The 23,258-nt window shown below is 39.6% G+C and overlaps 2 protein-coding genes across 6 annotated transcripts in view; one reads left to right on the top strand and one right to left on the bottom strand.

The window, feature by feature from the left end:
* Positions 1 to 21,308, top strand: part of LOC122530437 — a 27,433-nt gene extending 6,125 nt beyond the window's left edge. Inside the window, exons 1-4 of one of the 4 annotated variants that reach the window (XR_006306990.1) lie at positions 3,043 to 3,057; positions 13,304 to 13,306; positions 19,293 to 20,003; positions 21,189 to 21,308. Coding sequence is in view for 1 of the 4 variants with exons in the window: in XM_043657389.1 (XP_043513324.1) it covers positions 18,378 to 18,489; positions 19,293 to 19,493; positions 19,642 to 19,691 (363 nt within the window). In the remaining 3 variants the exon portion in view is untranslated. Of the gene's footprint in view, positions 1 to 3,042; positions 3,058 to 13,303; positions 13,307 to 18,034; positions 18,490 to 19,292; positions 21,134 to 21,188 lie in introns of those variants that run through there. The other 3 variants (XR_006306989.1, XM_043657389.1, XR_006306988.1) reach the window with 3 other exon arrangements.
* Positions 1 to 23,122, bottom strand: part of LOC122530430 (protein expanded-like) — a 133,074-nt gene extending 109,952 nt beyond the window's left edge. Inside the window, exon 1 of one of the 2 annotated variants that reach the window (XM_043657362.1) lies at positions 22,636 to 23,122. The gene's annotated coding sequence lies outside the window, so the exon portion shown is untranslated. Of the gene's footprint in view, positions 1 to 21,126; positions 21,225 to 22,635 lie in introns of those variants that run through there. The other variant, XM_043657363.1, reaches the window with a different exon arrangement.
* Positions 23,123 to 23,258: the final 136 nt, after the last annotated feature.

Raw genomic sequence — 23,258 nt, 5'->3', positions numbered from 1 at the left:
TCATTCGTTATTTAACTTTCATTATTTAATCTTCGTTATTTGATATTTATTATTAGTAATTATATATTTTGTTATATTGATAATATTTTTATATAAACTACTAAAATTAATTACGGAGTTATTATTTATTTGTAGTGTTGTGATATAAATTTAAATTATCATAATCACTACAATAGAAATATGATAAAATATGAAATGCGATGCGAGAAGTCCAACGTAGGCATGGAGCGCTTTTCATTTTTAGAATGACCAGAGTTTTGAAAAACCGAGTCGAGAAAGGGAACTGTTAAAAAGTGTCAATTGTGTTGTTAAAAGAGTTGTATTCGAATTGTTAATTCGTGTTGTTTTAAGGTAATTTGTCTTGTTTGATTATTTGTTTGTTCCATTGTCATTATTTTCATTAAATAAACATTATTTGTATTATATCTCTACAATACAGTACCGAAATTTGTCTCACAGATACTCTTCAAAATTATAACTAATAAATCACCTAAATTCGAGATGCACGATTCAAGGTCGAGTTGAAGAGGATTTTAGATGAATTGAAAATATAGATTTCATGCCCGAGGATATTGAAAATTCCTTTATTATTACGTTGGATACTGGTAGATTCATGTTTGAGATAAAAGAGACAGCGACTAATGACTTCCGAGCGCGCGTTATTTAAATGTCAGGCAGTCAAGCTCGCGATACACAAAGCCAAAGAATACCACTCATAACTCAAACTAGGAGCGTTTTATACGGTCGTGCAATAAACGTGAGTATTTTACAATTGTACAAGTGAAAAGAATGCGCAACGAAGTCGAAGATGTTACTGTTTAACGGTACCGTGCGTGTGAATGTGTGAACTGCGCGGGACTCTCGTGTTTGAACGCGCGTATAAAATGCTAATTGCCCATACTTGAAACTGAATAACCAGATCGCGAAACTCCTCGGTGTGAGAAACTTCGCCAGTGAGAAAATTTCGCGATGCTTCATACATTGTACAATGCTGCAATTATACATCGAGAATGCTATTTTGACATCTCGTTTACAGCGAAAGGTAATAACTAAAATTAATTTAAATTAATGTGAAATTAATAATTAAAAATAATTCAGATCGCGCGACTTTAATTGGAATCACGTTTGTTTCATAAATCAAACAGTATAAAATTTGTAGTTGACAAGTAAAATCGTAGCGGGATATTGGAATTCATTAATGCATTTGTTGAGCACATTCAACTTGTATCAATCAGATAGTAATCTCGTGTAACAATTTATGTTTCAGCGTGAAATATCTCTGATAAATTGGTTTTACTGAATTATTTGTTGCAGTTTACTAATAAATTAATTAATTGTCTTATGGATCATTCGGATTATTGATTTATAGCTCGACTCCACCAATTTAGTAAAATTTATAGTCCACAATCTGAAGTTCAACATTAAAAGATATTGATATCATAATGTTAAATCAACATTACAAATTGTAAATATTGCGAGACGCAGATTGATGACGTATGCATGTTCGGTCATTTTTGAAGGAAGCAAGAATGAAAATATCATTTTTAAGTGAACAAAGGGAACATTGGAAGGTCTCGAGTTTTATCAGCAAGAAAATTTTATAGATAAGGACGAACGAACGACACGACATCACGATATAAAATATATCGTTAAACCCACGGTGTTGCTAATAAGCCGATAACTGTTGCTGTAATCGGTCACATTTACGACACATGCTCATGCATGTGCAATATCAAGATCGTGCATACCGTTAGAAATATAAATCTGTCGAATCGAACAATATCACTGATTTATTTACCATTTATAACGACACGGTGGAATAAATATTTTCTTGATTTTAAACAAGTCGAACGTGACAGATAATAAAATGGCAAAAAAAAAAAGAGACAGAAGCTGAAATTGCTGAAATTGCTGAAAAAAAGAGACGAAGAAAAAGGGAGAAAACCATGCAAAAAGTGAAGTACAAATACAAAGTGATATAAGAAAGGTGGATATAATTACCCGAACGATGTATAACTACTTAGAGGAGTTTTAATGCAGCCTTGAGCGAGGAATTCACGCTCGAGAAGAAATTAACATCTTTCCAAATTTATTGAGCTATACGCTAACGCAATTAACGTTGGATAAATATTTAACATGGGGGGGGGGGGAATGAAAGGGCAATGGTCGAGCCTAATGGTGTGAATGCACGCGAACGCACAGATTGCTCGTTAAAAACTGTTTAAACGCTGTTTACGTGGGAAGACAGAAGAACAGATATTCCTTGCGCGAAGACGTTGATGTTTTATCATACGGAAAAATTCAAGTTGAGAAATTTTACCAACTGATATAATCAAAAGTACAGTCTGGTGTTGTTAACCTGCTCTTGTTAACCTTTTGCGCACGTCAAGAACTTTTTGTCCCAAAATTGTAATATTCTTTCAGTTTTAAGAATATTTAAGTGAAACAAAATAGGCAAAACAAATGATAATAATAAATTCATTACTTGCCAATAATTTCATACCGAAGAGTTCGAAGAGAAAGCGACGAATTATTGTATACGGTTTGGTCACTCGTTATGGTCCGCAGTCAGTTGCCAGCGCAAGTAGGTTGATATAGTGGTAACATGCTGACTCGATTATCTTCTAGAAATTTCTTAATACATAAGAATTGCAATTCAGTGGTAATACTATCATCATTCTAACTTGCATTACTCGAATCCGAAATCTATCTTCCTACATCGAGAACGATAAGAGCTACGAAGACGAATCCTCCAGATTCGAAACGCTTCTGATAGTCGCAGCGTCGGAAAAGATCTACATATGTTCGCAGCGTGAATGATTCAGCACGTTGCAAAGAATGTACGAACTGATTTTGGTCGACGACTAATGTCGCAGGCATTTTTTATATCTTCACCTATCGTGCCCCTAATGGAGAGGGCACACAGCCGCATGAATCAAAGATATCGCGAGGCAAAAAGAAGGCGTGAATGCCTGGTTACTTCATCCATTTTCCACGGGGCAGTATATCTACGTACCACGTACGCGTAGGGATCCGGGACGCGTCACCAGGAATTTAGTATAGCGTCGTGTTCAGCTCGCGACGCGCAAATGGACTCGCGTAATCTGCGTTCAGCCGGCAACGCTGGTACCTCCGCGAGCCTAATGCACTCCGAGGATCGTACGCCTCAAAGCAGATGGGGACCATTCGTTGTTAAATCCTTCACGCGACATAAAATACACGCCAGGTTCCGCGTATCAAATTGGCCAGCCAGAGAGTACACCTTTCTCCGGCTCTTCGAATCAGGTTTTCAGCCTGGTCGCGGAAAAACGAATTTTATCGCAGGCAATTAACGCAGCCAGATACACGCAAACACACACACACACACACACACACACACACACATACAGGCAGCGCCGCATTCCGAAGATGTAATACTTCAATTAGCCGGCTTAATGTACGTCTAATAGCGAAATTAACGAACGCGGCTTAAGTGCGTCTTAATTATACAGAGTCGACCGACACGTAGACACGACGATACCTCAGAGCTACAGGCTGGCGCTGGTCATTTGAAATTTACGTTTCGTACGGTTAAACGACTGGAACTTCTTCAGCGGGCAACATGACAGAACGATAACCGTATTTCATTCCGCGGGAGGAATCCCGACGAGACAATGACCGAGGGGCTAACTCGTGGTATTCGTGTTGCGCGTGTACGTTTCGAATCCGTATCGAGTTGATATTTTTATGACACAACGCGTGACGTGTGGAGCTAAGTCGAAAGTTTTTACGATGATCCATTTTACGAGTCTCGCGAACGAGCGAACCATGGAAGATCGAAACGCAGGGAATATCCTCTTGAATGTTAACGGAGGAAAGATATTGCAATTTCCTCCCCAGCTTACGTATCTTGCTTCAACAGCATCTTCACCTTATAAATATTTTACTTTTGTCAGTGTGTCATCCGACACTTGGCACAAAACATGTTGAACGAGCATTCCACAGACGTATTCTCCGTAAATAGACGTGACGTCAGTCTAAATTTCAAACGACCGTAAAAAGCTTCAGTGGAACTTTTTTTTTTTATTGAGAAGCTTCTTTTCGTAGACGCGCGATGCTGGTTTCAGAGAACGACCGATTTCGTTACTACGAAGTTCAAGTTACGATCTAAACGAATCCACCAGGTATTTTGTGTACTGGTATACATATGTCGATTGAGAAGAGAGTCGGATTAAATCGCCCGGGCTACATCCTCTCAAGTCCAATTATATCGTAATTACACGGCAGGACCACCGACTATTTTTAGGCCAGTCGGCCGCAGATGAGACCGTTGTTAGGTTGATAGTTCCCGGATACGGCGGTCACACGGTGAACGTGTAACGACGTTCGTATTTAATAACAGAGAGAGATACACAGGGAACAGAAAAAAATGAGCCAGACGACAGTACGACGCCAGGAAGAAGCCAAATTCCTGGAGCTCCGTGGTCGCTTCGCCATCGGCAAACCACGCAGGTATCATGTCCTTTCGGTCAAACGTACTCTCCTTCATCTTAGCATCCCTCGTTCGACTGCTATTCTTCTCTCTATACCTTTCAATTACGACCACAGAACGCGCCACCGACATTTATGTTCCTTCGCGAAGGCGCCTATTGTATCACGATGTTTTATGGATTTCGATGGAGGAGAAAAGGGTAAGTCAGAGTTTCTATTTTTGTAGAGAAGCAGTCCTCAAACTTAGAGCGTCCGTTAATCTTATCAAAATTGTCTGTTTGATTAAACGTGCATTTTTCTGTAAACGGTTCTTTAACCTCTTGCGCTGGAACGACGTGCCGCGAACGTCGAGAACTTTTTGTCCCAAAATTGCAATATTTTCTCAGTTCTATGTATATTTAAGTATAACCCAGGCAAAACAAATAATAAATTTGTTAAATTACTTTTCAATAATTTCTATCCAGTGATGTCACACCGACGAGTTCAAAGAGAAAGCGACGAATTATATTTTATACGGTTTGGTCACTCGTTATGGTCCGCAATCAGTTGCCAGCGCAACTGTGGTTTAAAGAGTTGTACAGTTGCAAATTCTAGACCAGAAAATTCGTCACGTATCTCTGGCGTTAACGAATTCTTCCCACTTCTGGGTATAGTTTCTCTTTCTTATTTCTTTCATCGTAGTCTAGCAAAAAATGGCACCGAACGAATCGAAGATTCCTTCGTTCACGAGAAACGCGTTGAAATTTAACAACCTTTGTCAGCCGTCGAAGACAGTTTCGAGAAGTTTGCCAAACGACGTTAATCAAAAAACGAAGAAAAGAGAGAAAGAGAAAGAAAACGAGGGGAGAAAAGGAACGTCGAGTTACAGAAGCTTCGTGAAACGGATCTGTAAACAAACGGGAGCATTTCGTAAGTGGCATCGGACGGCAAACGTCCATTACGTCCTACGAACAAGTTAATCAACCGGCCCGAACCTGTATAAACAAAATGGTAGATACATCCCTTTAACGCGCAACGTTAAGGAACGCTAATTGCAAAGTAATGGCGCCAATAAGGTGCACGCCGGCGTTACCGGGCGATAAATAATGGAACAAAAGGGTTTCCAGGGGAGATCCTGGCGGCGCACGGTGGTTTGCATCCACGCCTAGAAAGCAAGAGGAATGCGCGGAGAGATAACTAAAGATCGTCGCGTCGCGTCGCGTCGAGTCGAGTCGAGTAAGGCGAGCACACGGCACGGCGCGTTAGCTCGTTGCATAAGGCCCAGGTCAGTAATGGCACTCGCTTGTCGCGTAAAGTAACCAGGTATGAGGGAGTTATGCCTCGATTATTATGCCTCGCCGGGCGTGTAAGTTGCGCCTCGCGCGTACGCGTACGTTACCGGGAGAAAGGTGGTACAACGCGTGGGCGTTGTTACTCGCGTGTTGGTACACGTGCGTTAAGCAGACGCCGATAAATTGACAGATAGATATAACCTATCTCTGGCTTTCCGACGGAGATAATCGCACCTTCGAGCATGCCGTACCACCATGTTAATTAGACCATAGACGCCTACCGCGGTGTAAACGCGCGCATTAATCGGTCAGCTCGGGTAAAAGATGTCGGAACGGTTCGTTCCCTGGATTCGCCTGGACTCTCACGTGGAATCTACGGCGTAACAGTTTCCCGGGCGTAACAGTTTACGTCGCGATCCCGATATCCCGGCGTGACGTGGAACTCGGACAGGAATGTAATATTCATCGACTAGTTCGCGTCGCGCGTAACGAACTCGTCGACTGCAACGGACGGTCGCGGATTTGTAGAGATTTAATTGATACGTCCAAAGTGGAACTACTAAGCTTCTAGAGCGATCTCGAGAAAGCAAAAGATGAGTTAGTAGGTCGTCGTTTTGAGAGATATCTCAAAAGAAATTAGTTAGAAGAATTTTGCTCTTATACGAACGAACGTTATTAGAACGTTTAAATCTTTATTCATGAGCATGAACGTGTCACCCCACTCGACTCCATTTATTAGAAATTCAGATTCTGATAGAATTTAATCCATCGAAGATTATACATTCAATTTTGAATAGTCTATTTTTAACGTTTCGCTCCGAAACGTGAGCGAAAGATTCAGTCGGTAGTTTCTGTGTCCCCTCTTTACCTACTTCCATCTTATCAGGCGATCAATCAGAATTTCAATCAAGAACTGTAAATACGGTATGGTGTTCACGAATTCAAATGTGAATACCACAAGGCGATACGATCGTTAAAGGATTGTTTTTCTTTTCTTTCTTTCTTTTTTTTTTTCTCTCCGATTTGTTACAACGATTGTTCCTCTTCCTCGAAACGATAGGTCGGGTCATAGCCATCGCTACGGAAACCACGTTATCTCACAGTCCGTGACGGATGACACAATGGAGTACATTGACACTACGTGCCACGCTATCTGGCAGTATCTCACCTCATGCCCGCGCACGTACATACGCGAGCCAGAATGAACGTGTACGCGCAATTCTTGTACACGCATTCGATGTACACGCACGCAGACCGCTACGAAGGTGGAGGTACTTTCACCAGGTAGCCAAGTTCCACGATGCACGCCGATAGCCAAGAGCAGCCCACTTTGAGAGCTGCATTCCGAGTGCATACTGCACCCTGTGTCCAGGATTGGATTAATACCACGAAAGACCCTGAATCTTATAACTTTTCTTTTTAACTTCTCTTTGGAACGACGTGCCTTTTTGTCCTAAATTGCAACATTCTCTCGGTTTTAAGTACATTTAAACGTAACTCAGGCAAAACAAATGATGAGTCTATTACTTCTTAATAATTTCTATAGTATATATATTATAGTATAGTATATACTCTTCTATAGTATATATATTAGTACTATTATAGTACTATACTATAGAGTATATATATATTAGTACTATTATAGTACTATACTATAGAATATGTATGCTATAGTATATATATTAGTACTATTATAGTACTATACTATAGAATACGTATGCTATAGTATGTATATATATATATATATATATATATTAGTACTATTATAATACTATACTATAGAATATATATACTATAGTATATATATATTAGTACTATTATAGTATATATATATAATACTTATAGTATATATATATTAGTACTATTATAGTATATATATATAATACTTATAGTATATATATATTAGTACTATTATAGTATATATATATAATACTTAAAGTATATATATATTAGTACTATTATAGTATATATATTATAGTACTATTCTATAGTATATATATTATAATATAGTATATACTATTTCTATATATCCAGTGATATACCGACAGTTAAAAAAGAAAAAGAAAGCGACGAATTATTGCATACGGTTCGGTCACTCGTTATGGTCCACGAACCAGTTGCCAGCGCAAAGGGTTAAAGAAAGGGTCCACTGAAACGTCCAACTTTCCTCAAACGTAATCTACAAATGTACGTGTGTGTGTGTATATATAGATACAGCATCTTACGATTTAAAAATCAAAAACAGAAGACATCGCTCAAATATATTTTAAATTACAAGTTACAATTATTCAGTAGAAATTGTTCCGTCGCGATTGTGCTTCGATTTTGACGGGGAACGAGAGAGTTTATGAATGAGAGAAGACGTTTACGCGTTCACGTTGATTTCCTACGTGGCACACACGCAACCGAGAAAAGTGTTTCCGCGGTGCATTGACACCGAGTGTCGCATTATTATTTAAAAACGTACGTGTACGCGTGTAGAACGGCACGCCTGGCCCCTCTCTATGTCTACTTTCACCGGCTCCGGCTAACCAAGTTTCTCGATACTCGGGAGAGGATGCTACGAATATCACTCATGAATATTTCATGTATGCTAGAGCCGGCGTCATCCGAAACATTCCCGGCATTGTTCCATAATTTAAAAATCATGCCCGATCTTTATCTGTTCACCAGAGATCCAAAATATCAAGAGGCAATCAAGTCCTCTTTAAAATGCCAACTTCGAATATCGCATCAACGCAAGATCATGAACAAGACTAAAGGAAAGGAAGTCTGCCTCGATTATGCTTTTATTATATAAAAAAAGCTCGACGTAGTAACAGTGTCTTTGTCCTGCCACGGTATTAAAACTGAAAAAAAAAAAAGAAGGGCACGTCGTTGAAAGTGAGACACGCGCTGTTAATCTAATCTCGCAGGAATGCTATATAATAACGCAACAAGGTAGCAAGAGTGGAATATATCAGAGAGAAGATATCGAAGATAAACGATCGATCGAATATGCCCGATCGGGTGGCTCCGCTCGCTGACATTATCGAAATTTACATTCCGCGCGTTGCACGAGCAAGATATTCAAGGTACGTATTAACCACGGCCATTAACCACGGCCAGGCACTCTGAATTCTTCTGGAATCTCGTTAGGTTTATCGAGATGCACGCGAGCTTTTCGCGAGAGATGCGGAGGGGGGAAGAACAGAAGAAAAAGAAAGAAAAGAAGAATAAAGTCCAAGGTGGAGCGGACTCCTCTCCTGGAGGAGGGACTGGCGTGGACTTTCGAATGCGTGCGTCGTGCGTTACGTCCTCCCGCAAAGTCCAGCAGTTACTGTCACGCGCGCCCACGCGATCTCGTGCAAAGGACGATAATAGCGCGTTTAAGTACGTATAAATTCCGTCGTATAACTCGCGACCCCGTAGGGCGGTCGAGCGCGCCGTTAATAAACACCGCGTGCTGTGGAAAACGGCGCGAGGAGCAATGAATTTGTTTCTTTCTTCTCTTTTTTCTTTTTTTTTTTTTTCTTTCTTTCTTTCCTTTCGAGGAGCGGGGCGGATGATACCTCGCGTAACAAACTTCCAACCCCCATCCCCCTACCATGCCTTCGCCGCCTTCTTTTTCCGTTTCCACCGGCCGCTACGTGGGTGGACATCGCGAACGTGGCCGATCTACGCTGGCTGAATTCGAAGACAGGCCCGTATCGGCCCACGGGAGAACGGTCCGATCCGGTATCGCCGGATGCTCGAATTCCATGCACACGGGGGGGGGGGGAGAAGGGGGCAGGACGAAGATATTTTTAAGAAAGCCGCGGAGAAAGCAACGTAACGGGGCGCCGCGTGCTGTTAGGAAATTTATTCGGCTCGTTCCACGCGCGAACAATTGAAACACAGCGACTTTTTCTTTCTGCATTGCTATCCAACATTTTCTGCATTTTGCTGCAGGTTTGCTGTCGAAGTTCGGTTGAAGTTCAAGCACAGAGTAATAACATAATTCTATTTTATTGTATCATTGGAATTTATGTGGCAGAAGATTCTATTAATGATTGTTTGTTATGTAATATATTATCATTCAATATCATTGTAATGTGAGATTCCACTTCCACGGTGATGTTTTTGTTCGTAGGAATTCAAACAAGTGGGCCCGAGCAGCAAGAGTTCATTTAATCGAACAGTGATTGAATAAATGAAGTCCATTTAACGAAGTTTCACCGTTTAACTGCCATATTATACAGACTGTTGCAAGATAATGACCATAATACTGAATAAGTATTCGTAATTAAATGAAGAAAAAAATGAAACCGCTGGTTTTCTTCAATTTCCCTTGAGACATTAAATAACTTTACTTAATGTCAAATAATTTAAATGATCAACGAACGAGTAATAACAGGTTTTATTCTGCAAAACTGTAGCAAAATTTTGAAGATCCCTTGCATCGATTCTGTCGATCACTCGAGCGGGTCGTGAATATTTCATTTCTCGCGTTCGTCAGACGAACTCGAACGATAGTTAATTTCAACACTATTTTAACGCCTTATGAACCGTATCTGGCGAACAGGTGTGGGGAAAGATCGTACGAACGAGAACGTAATTGGATTAGCATGTATTAACTCGTTCTGGAAATCTTAGTGCTCTCAATATTACAGTCAATGCACAAGCACGAAGCATGTATGACTTTGGAGCAACTGGAATTCTAGGACTTCTAGATCCAATATCTGAACACCTAACCCCAATTTTTGCTTACTCGCGAATAAAAGAATTATAATAGTATAGCAGACAAATAAAAGAAATAACGACGAAATTTATGACGTGCAAGAAATAAAGACACACGTACAAATTTAACGACACGACGAAAGATTTCTCAAGTTTAGGAAAATCGCGAGAAATTATTCTCCAAAAGTGAAAGATGCCGTTTGATTAAAATTTAAAAGCAGCAACTGAGGTCACATTACCTGAGCTCACTTGAGACTCTATACGATCGTGAAGTTACGCACACGACATGATAAAAGTCGATAGTCTCAAAAAATACCAGACCGTCGCACCTTTCTTACCACAGCAAATATCGCGCGGTAACAGATATCGTGCAAGATAAAGAAAATTCTCGACGCTGTTTCAGCTCTTAAACTCTCGAAATTCTCACTCGTGGAGGTTTCAAGGTTTTCGAAAACCTAACTTACAAACAACCCTATGGATAAAATTCTTTCCCCGCTCTGCATATGAAACACACGGTACGCTCGCGTCTAACTTCCTCCTAACAGACCTTCGATTACTCTCGTCGCGTCACGTGAAATTCCTTTCTCATTTACATCCATAAATCATACCGGCAGAAAGAACTGGAACACTCTGTATAGAAACGTGAAAGTTCACAATCCGTGGCTGCGGTCTGTACGGAGGAGACACACGATATGTACGTGCAAGAGGGTGGGGAGGGGAGGGGAGGGCAGAAACGATCGGAGCCACGGGGCAACCTGGCTCGTAGACACGGCAATGTTGACCAGCTCGCTCGCAAATCGGGTACAAGGTAAAGGATTCGTACGTGAGTGGCGTTCCAACGGCATCAGGTTTTATCGTGGATCGTACCGCGGCTTCATTATTCGTTTCTGGCACGTACGGGCATTCACACCCGTTCGAGCCACGATCGGGTTTGCCAGCGGGTTTCTTTCCTCCGTCGAGAGCAGAACGAAGAAACAGAATCCACGACGATTCCGAGGCCCGATCGTCCACGGCCCTCCCCTATCCACGATACTCGGATGCATAACGAGTAGTTCTCGCGTTCCTTGCCATTTCTACCGAGAAAGACGCGTATATACCTTCCTTCAGAAAGAGGAGATGCCTTCGCTTCGTATGTATGTATGTATGTATGTATGTGTCTGTATAGAGTGCGCGTGCAACGGGGACCACTCTTTGCCTCCGAGCTTCACCACGGATTATTTTTATCGCCATGTCCATTGTTCACTGTTTACGGTAAAAGCGATTTATGTCCGCTCATTGATGTACGAATCGATCTGAAATTGTAATCGGACGAGGGGGGGGCAAAGAAAAAGGACGAGGGTTGAAATCGTCGGTTCTGAAACCGAGGCCTTTCTACTCTCGTTAACCCCTTGTGGCTGCGGTGCCGCTTTTGAAAGCGTGTATACTACAGTGTGTACTAGAACGACGATTATACTCGTCGAACACAGAGTATGTGCAGCTGCTGTAAAATTGAATTATAAGGAAATGACACTGGCTCTATTTTTTGAAAAATCAAAATGACTTTACTGCTTAACTTAATTAATATTGATGGCAAGAAAATATTTTGAGATGAACTTTGAAAAGGACTAGTCAAGTCTAGTGACGAAATATTCTAAGATATACAAATATTTTTCACAAAACAATTTAATTTAAGTAACAAATTGTGAGTACTTTTCTCGAGTGACGAGTATAGAAAAAATTCACATTCCTCCAGGACGAGTGTACTCGTCATTCGCAGCTAAAAGGTTAAGAGTTTTTCAGCTCGTACGAGAATAAATGAAAATATAGCTGTGAGGTTCTGTGATTGAGGATAGCAATAGGATCTTTGATGGAATGAATTTTTAAACATTGTCAGGCTTATTTGATAATGCAGTGTTGAGTGCTAATGGTTAAAAGAAATCGTAATATAGGTGTATCTGTCTGTCTTACAGAATAATTTACGTTTCAGAATGTTTTCGTTGTAAAAGTAATGTGTTCCAAAAAAAAACTCAATATAATTACGTACTATTGTGACTGTGTGCTTTCAAATAGATTTGTTCTCGCATTCTTTTAAGTAAAGTGTCTTAGTAGACCAATAAATTGCAAACAAAGTAATCTCCATAAAAACGCACCCGTATCTCCTCAACCCAAATTCCTTTTTACGTCATGAATACTTATCGTACTCTAAAACAACACCTTGCAGAGACCAAGCATAAAAACCGCAACAATCCAAGTTACGCTACGTAACTTGAAAGTTATGCATCCATGTATGTACCTAGTATACGTACATCTTTTTTTTTCTACTTTATTTATTATCTTTCTGCTAACATAAAACATATAACATAAGAGTCTATTTATAATATACGTTTGTGCAAATTTCATACCACTGTTAGCCTAACTAATGGAATGTAATTCAAATAAAATACTGTCTCATCTATTGAATAATTTTTATGAAACATTCATTTTAGATTTATTCATTTTAAATTCACATACAATTTAGATTTATTTCACCCGTCAAATTTCTTCGTATCATAGCCATACTTTTCATTTTAAAAGATTTCCATGAACATAATGAACATAAACACATTCACAACAATGATTATTATTCCCAAAGCTATAAGTCGAAATTAAAGAATTGCGATTGATCAAAACTTCGTAAGAAAGCGAAATTTTCGTTTTCCTATAAATCGATGCCAACCTCCTAACGTAGCCGAGACTTGACTTTATCTTCAGCAATGTCTCACGATTATGAAAATGTCCAATTGAGGAACGACCCATTCAACGCCATCGCCGAAGTCGGCCGACACGTCGAACCGGGAAAAGCAAACGGAAAAAGAAAAGAAGAAGAAAGACAAAACAAATGAGAGAAAGTAAGGAAGAAGGACGAAGGATGAAAAAAAAAAAAAAAAAGAAAGAAACACTTCCAACAATGGGACAGCAGCTTTAAATAGCCGGTTGGAATTTTTGTATTGGCGCGGACCGCGATAAAAATCGCCGCGCACGCGCGCGTGCACCGTGCTGCAGTTCACAATAGTGTTCGTTCTATTCTGTATGTGACCCGGTCCCTTGCCAGTCGGAGACAAGGCGTGGAATTGTTCGGGATAACCTTCGTGCGGTTTGAGGTCCGGTTGAAGCAACGTGACCGTGAAGGTCGGAACACCGCAAGCCCTTCGCATAAATTCCTTTCCTATGGTACGTTCCTTCCCTGACTTCACCCGAGGAGAGGAATCGTGCTCCTCGACGGAATATCAATGATGGTACCACATAAATTGAGAGATGCCCGCACGATGGGTTTCTGAGAAATCGTTCTTATCAAAGACGGCTGGCTCTTGGAAAAAAAGAGAGGAACGAGGGGGCGAGCACGGGAGGGGGTGGCACTTGTAAGTTATTTCGCTTAGGGTACGCGCGTGCACGTCCAATTATATTTTCGCGTGAACTTTCTCGCGAGATATATTCGAACGAACGTTTCGTTGCCGCACGAAAGCGCTAATTTTTTTTTTTCCTTTCTCCTTTTTTCTTTTTTCTTCTTCTTTTACACTCCGCCGTTCGATATTTATGCGAAATACGCGCGACGAAACAGCGAACGCTATATGGCGAACGGACGCCATGCGGGTATCGAAAAATATTGGACTGGAGATACTCGCAAGGTTCCTCGAAGGCAACGTGAAATCAGCGCCGGACCGGTGTGACTCCGAATGGATTTTATCCACGATCGGATACCGTGTACACCGACGAAATTATCATTCGACGTAATTTTTCGATTATGTAAATTACCTCGACAACGAAGAGGAAAGTGCTCACACACGCTGCCGCTTGTAAGTAGACTGCGAGCTTTTATGCATTTCACGAGAAAACAATTTTAAACGCGCAAATATTTATAGAATACACACGAAATATGCAGAAAATATAGAAAATCTCCGAGGTAAAACATTTTTTGCAGTAGCGGGAGAATGAATTGCAAGCAATTCGCTTAGTGCGATTGATTTGTGGTGGTTGTATATATGTAGATTTTATTGAAGTGTACAATTTTGTAATCAAATTATGTCTTGTCAAACACACATAAACAAATGTCGGAATACTTTTGAATCGTAGAATAAGCATAAATCACAATTTACTTATATACGCGTGTTTTTAAGTGGCGCTCAGATATGCTGAGATATAAGGGCTACTTGAAGAGACTTGTGCAGCGAAACATTTTTAATCTGACCCAGGACAAGTACATACCAGAAGATTTTTGACTCAACTGAAACTCAACTTTTTGTCAAAATTCGAGCGTCTAACAGTTTTAAGTCAGTTTAATAAATGTTTCATCCGTGAATGCCAAATGTATGTATGTATGTATGTATATCGAGAAATGAAATAGCAGTGGGGAACTCCATTTTTAGAAATGAAATCTTAATTAATACTCGAAAAATTAAATAATCATTATTATCTGAACACGAACTCTCACTATATAAATGAAAGATTATAAACAACAGAGAGAATTAACTCTAAATTGTACGAACCGTTCGAGTACTATTGCATCTTGAAATATCGGAAAACCCTGATTGCAAATCATTTTCAAGATCGTATTTTTAAAATACGTAAAGATCGTACATCATTCATGTAGATCAGTCACTTGTTGTATTAATTAACCGAAATAGTACTAATTTTTTAACATTAATTCTATAGTATAGTACTCTGCGTACGCATGCTACTTCTTCATTAAATATCAATGTTCTGTCAAGTTTATATTTTCAGTAAATAACTTGCAATATAATCCCGTGTCTCATCACGCATACGTGATATACACACAAATTTCAAAACGTTTCGCGCAACATAAAATTCACAATCGTACAACACAACAAGTGTTGGAATACCTTCGCGAGTACACCTAGTCTCATATCTATCCTTAAACGACGAAAAGAACGATGCTTATCTTGATCAGGCTCGAAACGAGGCTCGCGGAGGAATTCAGCGCCCATAATATTCGCACGTAAATAACAAGACGCGGAGGAAAGCCACGAACGTAAATTCAATCGAAGCGGTTGAACCTTGAGCGCCATTTAAATCAACGGAATTCCACGGCATGCTCTGCGAGAGAGGAGCTGCCAACTATCAGACTTCGAACAACAATCAACGTGCTCGGGAAGGCTAGAGAGAAAGAAAAAAAGAAAAAGAAACGTGCAAGAGATGCTTCGTAACTTGGCAATAAATTATAAATTGTGATCAGGCACAGGCGGTGCTCATCGATGCATTATGGATCGTGCACGAGGATTATGCAGGTCCGACACGGCCATCTGTAAATCCTACTCCGCGAGTGCAGAACGTACTACGTGTAATGCCGTTTTACATTTCATCGTGAATCTCGAACGATCGAATCGTTGATTGTCGCAAAACGTACATGCACGGGCATTGGTAACGTGTAAAAATTACACGCTGTTCAAATACCTTCGTGAACCACTGGACAATATTAGTATTACTATTTTTCTAAAAGAAAATCGTTTCGACACACACATCTGCGAGAATATGAAGATATTATATAACGCCCTGTCACGTTTTATCTGTTCCGTTTGTCAAATATCTACTCGTTCCTAGCAAGAATTTTGGAAACGTCATTGCAGATCAAATAACGAAAAATGAATCACGACGGTCTGTGTGTTTTTTTTTTCTTTTTTTTTTTTTTTGTTCTTTTAGGCAAATTGCTAACAAAACTCGTAAATTAATGGTAATACCCGAAGTGTTTGCCTTCTTTTCCGAATCTAATTCCATGGTTCTCGAAACGTGTCAATATTTCAAAGCAAATTCAAAGCGAAAGAAATTTGCGTGATTATTTGCACACGTCGAATCTTTATTTTTTTTTACTTATCCCGAGAATCTAGTTCCAACGAGACGATGAATTTTGTCTCGTTTCATGAAATTCGTGTCTTATCGACATGATATCTTTTTAGAACACCACTGTTCACTTAATCTTTCCGTCTAATTCAAACAGCTACCACATTCTTTGCTCTCGATAAACAAATTTCCAAAACGAATCTAGCCCTGTCGCGTCAGATCCACTTTTAACTTCAAAAATACGAAATTGTTTCGTCTGCGCGTGTACAACGATTTCAATCGAAAAATCGAAATTGATCAAATAGTAAATGATCTCAATTCCGTCCATTGTCATTGTCTGCAGAACAATATTATCTATATAAATTACTAATAAAAATATTAAATTCATCAAACTTAATTCAATCTACAGTCAGTTCACAATTTTAATATATATTTTAATTAAGCTAAATTGAGTTTAACTAAATCCATCGAATTTAATAGTTCTAACATGAATCGTAAAACGAACGAAATAACAAATTTCTGATGAAACCTGAAGCAACGAACATCACCCAATATTTCACCGAATAATTCTACAAGTAAATGTTCCGATGTTAAGAAACAGTAACTACGCCAGTGCAAACGTTCATGATCGCCATATCTAACCAATAAAGGGAACGAAAGAACGATCGTACAGGTTTTCGTGCGAGAGATGATTCAAAACGTTGGGATCGCGAAACGATCCGCATTCTCCATTCTTTTTCTTGGCTCATGCGTTACGAGCACACTCGACGCGAGTATGACTCATCGCATCAGGATATAATTATGATAATCGCGGACATCCCGATGCGCGCGCGTATATACCAAAACAGCCATCGCGAATTTCTCGAGAAATTGGAAGTTTATATACGAGAAAAAGGAGGTTGGCCAGGCGGATTGGCCCGGCCAATATTCTCCTCAGTGATTACGTTTCCATCGAGCTGGCCCCTACCGACGAAACTACTGCCGTTACGAGAGTACGAAAGCATGTATTAAGCCAGAATACATCAGCTGTCCCGTGCCGAAAATTTCGCAAAAGCCGTTAGCACGGCATACCGTGATACTCGGTCTGCTCGATTCTAGCATGTCTCGCGCGGCCAAACCTCGCCGAGTACACCGCCCCGATTTCCGATCCCTTCGGAACACTGATTACCGGTACTGTTATCAGATATTTAAGCGTCTTATTGAGCAATAATAGCTCACGGCGGTGTCTCATAAATTTCCGGCCCCCTCCCCCCAACTTTCTTCTCTTCTTCTCTCCTTGCCTCTCTACCTTCTTTTTCGGGGCATTCCTGGTACGCAACGCATTCGCCTCGTTTAACGCACGAGACATGTTACGAGAGAGCGCTGAGACAATGAGAGAGACTCGTTTCTCTGTACAGTGGCTACAAAGCATTTACGTCTATTTTTATTTTGCCAAGGGAGCAGAATCAGAGTTCCTACACTTGGTTTTCAGAGTAACGATATTTTTTACAGTCAGTGGGAAATCTTAACGTACGAAATTTGACGCGAAATACTAATTAACGAGTAATGAATGAGTGCTGTGCATTGTCGATTGTTACGTTCGATCAAACAGATCCGATCGTTGGTCCATACATTCAAAGATCAATTATTAAGCGTGAAATGAGAAAGAAGAAAAAAGAGAGAGAGAGAGAGAGAGAGAGAGCCACAAGAGCACAAGATACGACGAAGAAACGACGAAGAAAGAGAAAGGAAAGGAAGAAGAAAAGAAAAAAAAATGAGGAATAAGAAGTTCTCCGCTAGTTCCCGACTTTATATAGAATCTGGACTGTGTAGCTACCGACCACCATCTGTCGTCCGACTATAGATACTAATCTCCACTGGTGAAGAGATAAAGGGCGAAGCTGGAGATGGCGCTTTGTCTTAGCCGCCCCTCGGCATTCCTTCGTTCGAGGTAACCTCAGCCCAAGAATTATAATCACCCCACGGTATCCCCCGAATATTTAGACCTGCGTTAGACAATTTTTACAGTTGGGCAGAAAGGTTGTCCCGGAGAGGGAGAAAGACAAACAGGGAAAGAGAGAGAAAGAAGGAGGAGGAGGAGGAATGGAAGAAAGGGAACCAAAGGAATGAAGCGGAATCTATCTGGGTATGCGTGGAGAAAGAGAGAAGGGGAGACCAGGAGCACCTGCGCGTTCCGCCTTCGACCACATTCTTCGTGATTTCCTCGAGAAAAATGGCTCGGAATTCTCGGCTGCTTTTGGTACGTGCATTTGGCCTGCCCGTGCCGTTCGTTCAATAATCGTAAAAAAAAAGAAGAAGAAGAACCGAGAGACCAATGAAAAGGAAAAAAAAAATGAAAGTAATCGTTCGATTTTTCCTTTCGCGAGGAACGACGATTGAAAATTGTTCCACAGTTTCTGAAGAAATTTACGATCTCGATGGACGCGCGACTCTCAACTTTTTCCAAGGCGAAAAATTTCTCCCGTGTTCTCCACCGGTAGAATCTACCATCAGCGTGGCCATTACTTTCTTTCGGGCAGAATGGAATCGGAAGAAGTGAAAATATGTCGGTGGAATCACGGATCACGGTTACTGTACACACCGCTTTCCAGGAACCATCGTTGGATTGGAACTTTAAGTGGATCCTAGAGAAATGATGGATTACAGGCCAGCCTGCTCGTAAAATCGAAATGATACTTCGGACAGAAACGTTACTACGGCGGGGGAAGAAAAAACGAGAACAAATGAGAAAGAATGCTCGGGCAGTTTTTGTTTTCAGATTTCGAAAAAAATACGTGTAGAACTGTCGGATCATTTTGAATATTTGCCATCGATTATTATGTCTGATCGATTCCAGTTATTTTTCTGCTTCTCGAATCGATTCATGTATGTTTATATAGGTATATATGTACATATGTATAAGTGGAGCCATGCTGAAATGTAAATTTCTTGAAATGTAAATTTCTTGTTAATTGTTTAAAAAAAAATCGTCAAATTTATATTACGTAAGTCAAAAACTAAAACTAAAACCTCCAATGCAATTTTGTTATTTTCGAATTGCAGGTCACGATCTGTGCATCTCATCGAGAATGGTCCAGAGGATCTTCTTCAAAAAGAGACTACTGGCAATCGCGTACGAAGCTAGCCTGACACGATTGCGATATCATTCATTACGGTTCTGGTCTAATTGTATGGTTAATCTCGCACACAGTGGTATGCCTGAAGCACTACGTGACACAGATAGCAGATTTTTCGTGAACCAAAGTTAGGATCCGACTGTTTAATTAATTTGGAGTTCTGTTCAAAAATACATCTCGTACATGTATAATACTCCAAAATAATTTATATATGGAGATCCTGATTGCATCAATGGCAAAAAAGTTATAAATACAACCTCTCAATGAAATTCTAGATGGGAAAGATTCACAACTGTTTAATGAATTAGAAAGATTAAATGCTTAGATATAATATTAAAAAAAAAAAAAAGAAATAGAATCTGTCGACCAAATTCGAATTTCGAACCCCCGAATACTTGGAATAGTTGGAGCAGCTTTGATGTAGGAGGTGAAAAGGTGTTTGGACGACCTCTCAAATGTCGGCTAAAGAGATGCCTGGATATTATTTGCCCTGGCACACAAACGGCCTCCAACGTAGCCTCGAAAAGTATTTTGCACAGCCGATATTTACGCAGGACAAACACACAAAAGGCACAAGGCAACAAGAAGCGAGGGGTGCGAGACGTACAAAACTATACAATGCGGTTTCCACGGACACGTATGTATAATATATACATAGTGAATTACGATATCGTGAATACTCGACCGCGCATACACACGTTCTGCATTCTTGCGTTAAACGAAAGAAGAATACATTTCCTTTAATCGCGGGTCTATCAAACGTATATCCATCAAACGGAAATAAACGACGATGTTACGCAGAATGTAATTCGTTGAAACGTTAATAACGATTCGACGAACCGATGGCTATAAACATTGTTAATTACAATCAGTCTTTATATCGCAATCTGAGATCTATCAGCGGATTTATAAATTAAGAATTTCTTTCAAATTTAAAGGATTTATGGAATTTATGGAATTCTCGTTCGATAAAATTCATAAAAATTCGCAATTGCACGATGAGATGTAAACGCTGATAGAAATAACTTACAATTGGTCAATGTATTTGTAAATTAAAAATCATAATGTCTGCGGAGTCTTCGAAAATTCTAAAAAATTTTAATAAGAATCGTAAGTAATGTAATAACGTACAGTTGGATGATATTAACTTATCTCGTGTTTCTACAACCGGTACCAGCAACCTCTTAGGAGAATGACGAATGTTTTATTGCGCTTAAACTACTTTCAAGTATAATGCATGGTGGTAGTCACGGCTACCGTTTCCTACGTATTAACATTCAACACGGGTGAGCCAAAGTTGAAGAGAGCGCCGCGAGTTGGAGAATCGTTTTATGCCTACGATGAAGCTTCCCTCTACTAGATTGTGCGCGGTGTAGTGCCAAAAATCCAACACAACAAAAAAGATAAACATTCGCTAATTACGTGTATGTACAGCATAAGAAACATACAAACTTGAAAGAAACGAAAAAAGAATAAGAAAAATGATTGATAGCTTTGAAGATATAAGAGAATCATGGCGCATTCTATTAAAAGATTTTAATTAAAATTCACGTGTCATTGTGTTGTTTTTAATATTAAATTGACTTATAAATACGAAGAGAAGATTTTGAAAAGATTGAAATCAAAAAGGCGCTCCATTTTTCACTTGCAACGAACGCATGGCGAATAGCGAGACATTATAATATTATACTCCGCACGAAGAAACATGGAATCTCAGTATTTCGTGAAAATTATTAATGAAAAATACATAGATTGCTTACCTAATTTTCGAAGGTACGCACAGTTGCGGTTCACGTTCCGCATTGAGATTAATTTTTTCCAGATATAAACCAAAAGAAGTTAACCTCAACAACACTGGCTACACGCGGTCGAATGCGCGGGTGCCGCAAATCAGAATGTGCGCATGCGCATCCACAATGGAATGTGCCCTCTCTCCATGGACAACATCTTCCCATCCCGCAACTAGCGATGGGTTCGAAACGTTTCCAAGCGCTTCAAATATTAATCGAAATAAAACATTCGTCACAATCCATCTATACATTAATTGATAAACATTGCATTTTTAAATACGAAACTTTCTCTTCCAATAAATACAATTTAGACGCTACAGCTGCCTTCTTATTGCTTTAAACTTTCAAATTTTCCAAGCATCAGAATTATAAACTCTATTTTTTTCAATAAAGAGTCTTTCGCTGTTGTTCTTAACTATGTGTGTATTAAAACGATCAGTTTGACGTAACAAATGTAACAAGCAATATATGGTTTCAAGCTTCATGCTTGATTCATCATTGTAGGAATTATAATTGTTTCACTTGATTGCGAATTTCGAATTGCATCGAATTGTACGTTCTAAAAATGTAATTCCAGTCTTTGATATTTGAGTAATATTGTCAACATGATTAAAATTTTTATATCGTGTTATTCTAAAATCTGCTTCGGAAACAATCGTGTGGCCATCACTAGTTGCAACGCACCTTTCCCTTCTACCAGTACCATCGCATTGTCGGCACTCGGAAATCTTCTTCGTCGCACTACAATTGTGCCGCTCATTCCACTCGGCGACGTGCCGTCGTACGGTGGTCATCGAAATGTGCATACATGGACTCGCTACGTGTATTTAAAAATACGTCCGCTATAGAAAATTTTTTACGGACAAATAATCACACGCGTGTGCGCCTTTAATATTCGAATCGTTAGTATTCACTTTCAAGCTACTGCCCCGATTTTTTCAAATTTTATCGAATAAATATTGCAAGTAATAAAAATTTTTTAAATTCCTAAAGCTATAATCCCTAACCTAAATTAGATCGATATTTTCGATCAATTATGAGGAATAATGAAAAAGAAAATAAATTTTGTCTGAATAAATACGAAAGGCATCGCGTAGTATCGGAGAGCAAAAGTTGCTCCAATATTCAATTTCACAGAAATGAGTATATATTACTACTACTTGCACATGGAAAGAACTTTTGAAACATAAAAATTTCACAAGATGCCATAATATGATATCATAGAAATCATTAATGTAGGATGAAATACAATATTTCATTAATGAATAAGCAAAGAACACGCATCGAAAAGTAATGTGCTCTATGTATAAATATATTCTACTTTCATTTTGCCCGCCTTTTTAAAAAATGGCGTCTAGCCATTTGAACCAATAGTTGCGAATAACAGACTTTTTGAAAAAAGACGTGACGAAACATTTCAATATGAAACGTTTAATTTTGATCACACGAGTACGAAATAAAAAGATGTGAGAAAATTACCTCTCTTTTCGTTCCTAGCTTCCAATGATTTATGTCAGCAAAAAGAACATCCCGATGATGCACATAATCCGGTTAATCCAACGTAACACACAGGGGGCCCGGTTTGGACGCGTAACAGGTGATCGTAATGAGTAAACACTTTTTACGTAAGGATACTATAAAATGCACAACACAACACAGATCGCACGTTTGCCGCCGCTTACACGAGATTCAGTGATCTCACGTGAACTTCAACGCGGGTGAAACGAATTCCTCTTTCCCTCTCTCGCACGTTAATCGAACAGCGGGAAAACGCATTCTGACGTTACCACGAATGGCATTCTCATTCGCAAAGAATTCGCCAACTTCTCTGATAATTGTTAGATGTGCAAGCTTGTAGAAATTTGGAGCACAGTTCTGTAAAACGAAACTTACAAGGTTCGATAAAGCACCAACACAACGTACTGCGCCGGCGGCCGACGACTGACTGACTAGCGGCACACGTCGACTTCCCATAATCGACTAACCTAACACAGTCGAATCGACTACTACCCCACGAAGCTCTTACACGAATCATATAAATTGCTTGAAATTTATCGATAATATAATGAATTATATCTTTCCAATTTCGAAAATTGTCATGC

Source organism: Frieseomelitta varia, unplaced genomic scaffold, assembly GCF_011392965.1.
Source record: "Frieseomelitta varia isolate USP_RPSP 00005682 unplaced genomic scaffold, Fvar_1.2 scaffold_342, whole genome shotgun sequence".
NCBI classification, from domain to species: Eukaryota; Metazoa; Arthropoda; class Insecta; order Hymenoptera; family Apidae; genus Frieseomelitta; species Frieseomelitta varia.
Note: the sequence above shows the minus strand (reverse complement) of the source record. Positions and strands in the feature narration are given on the sequence as shown.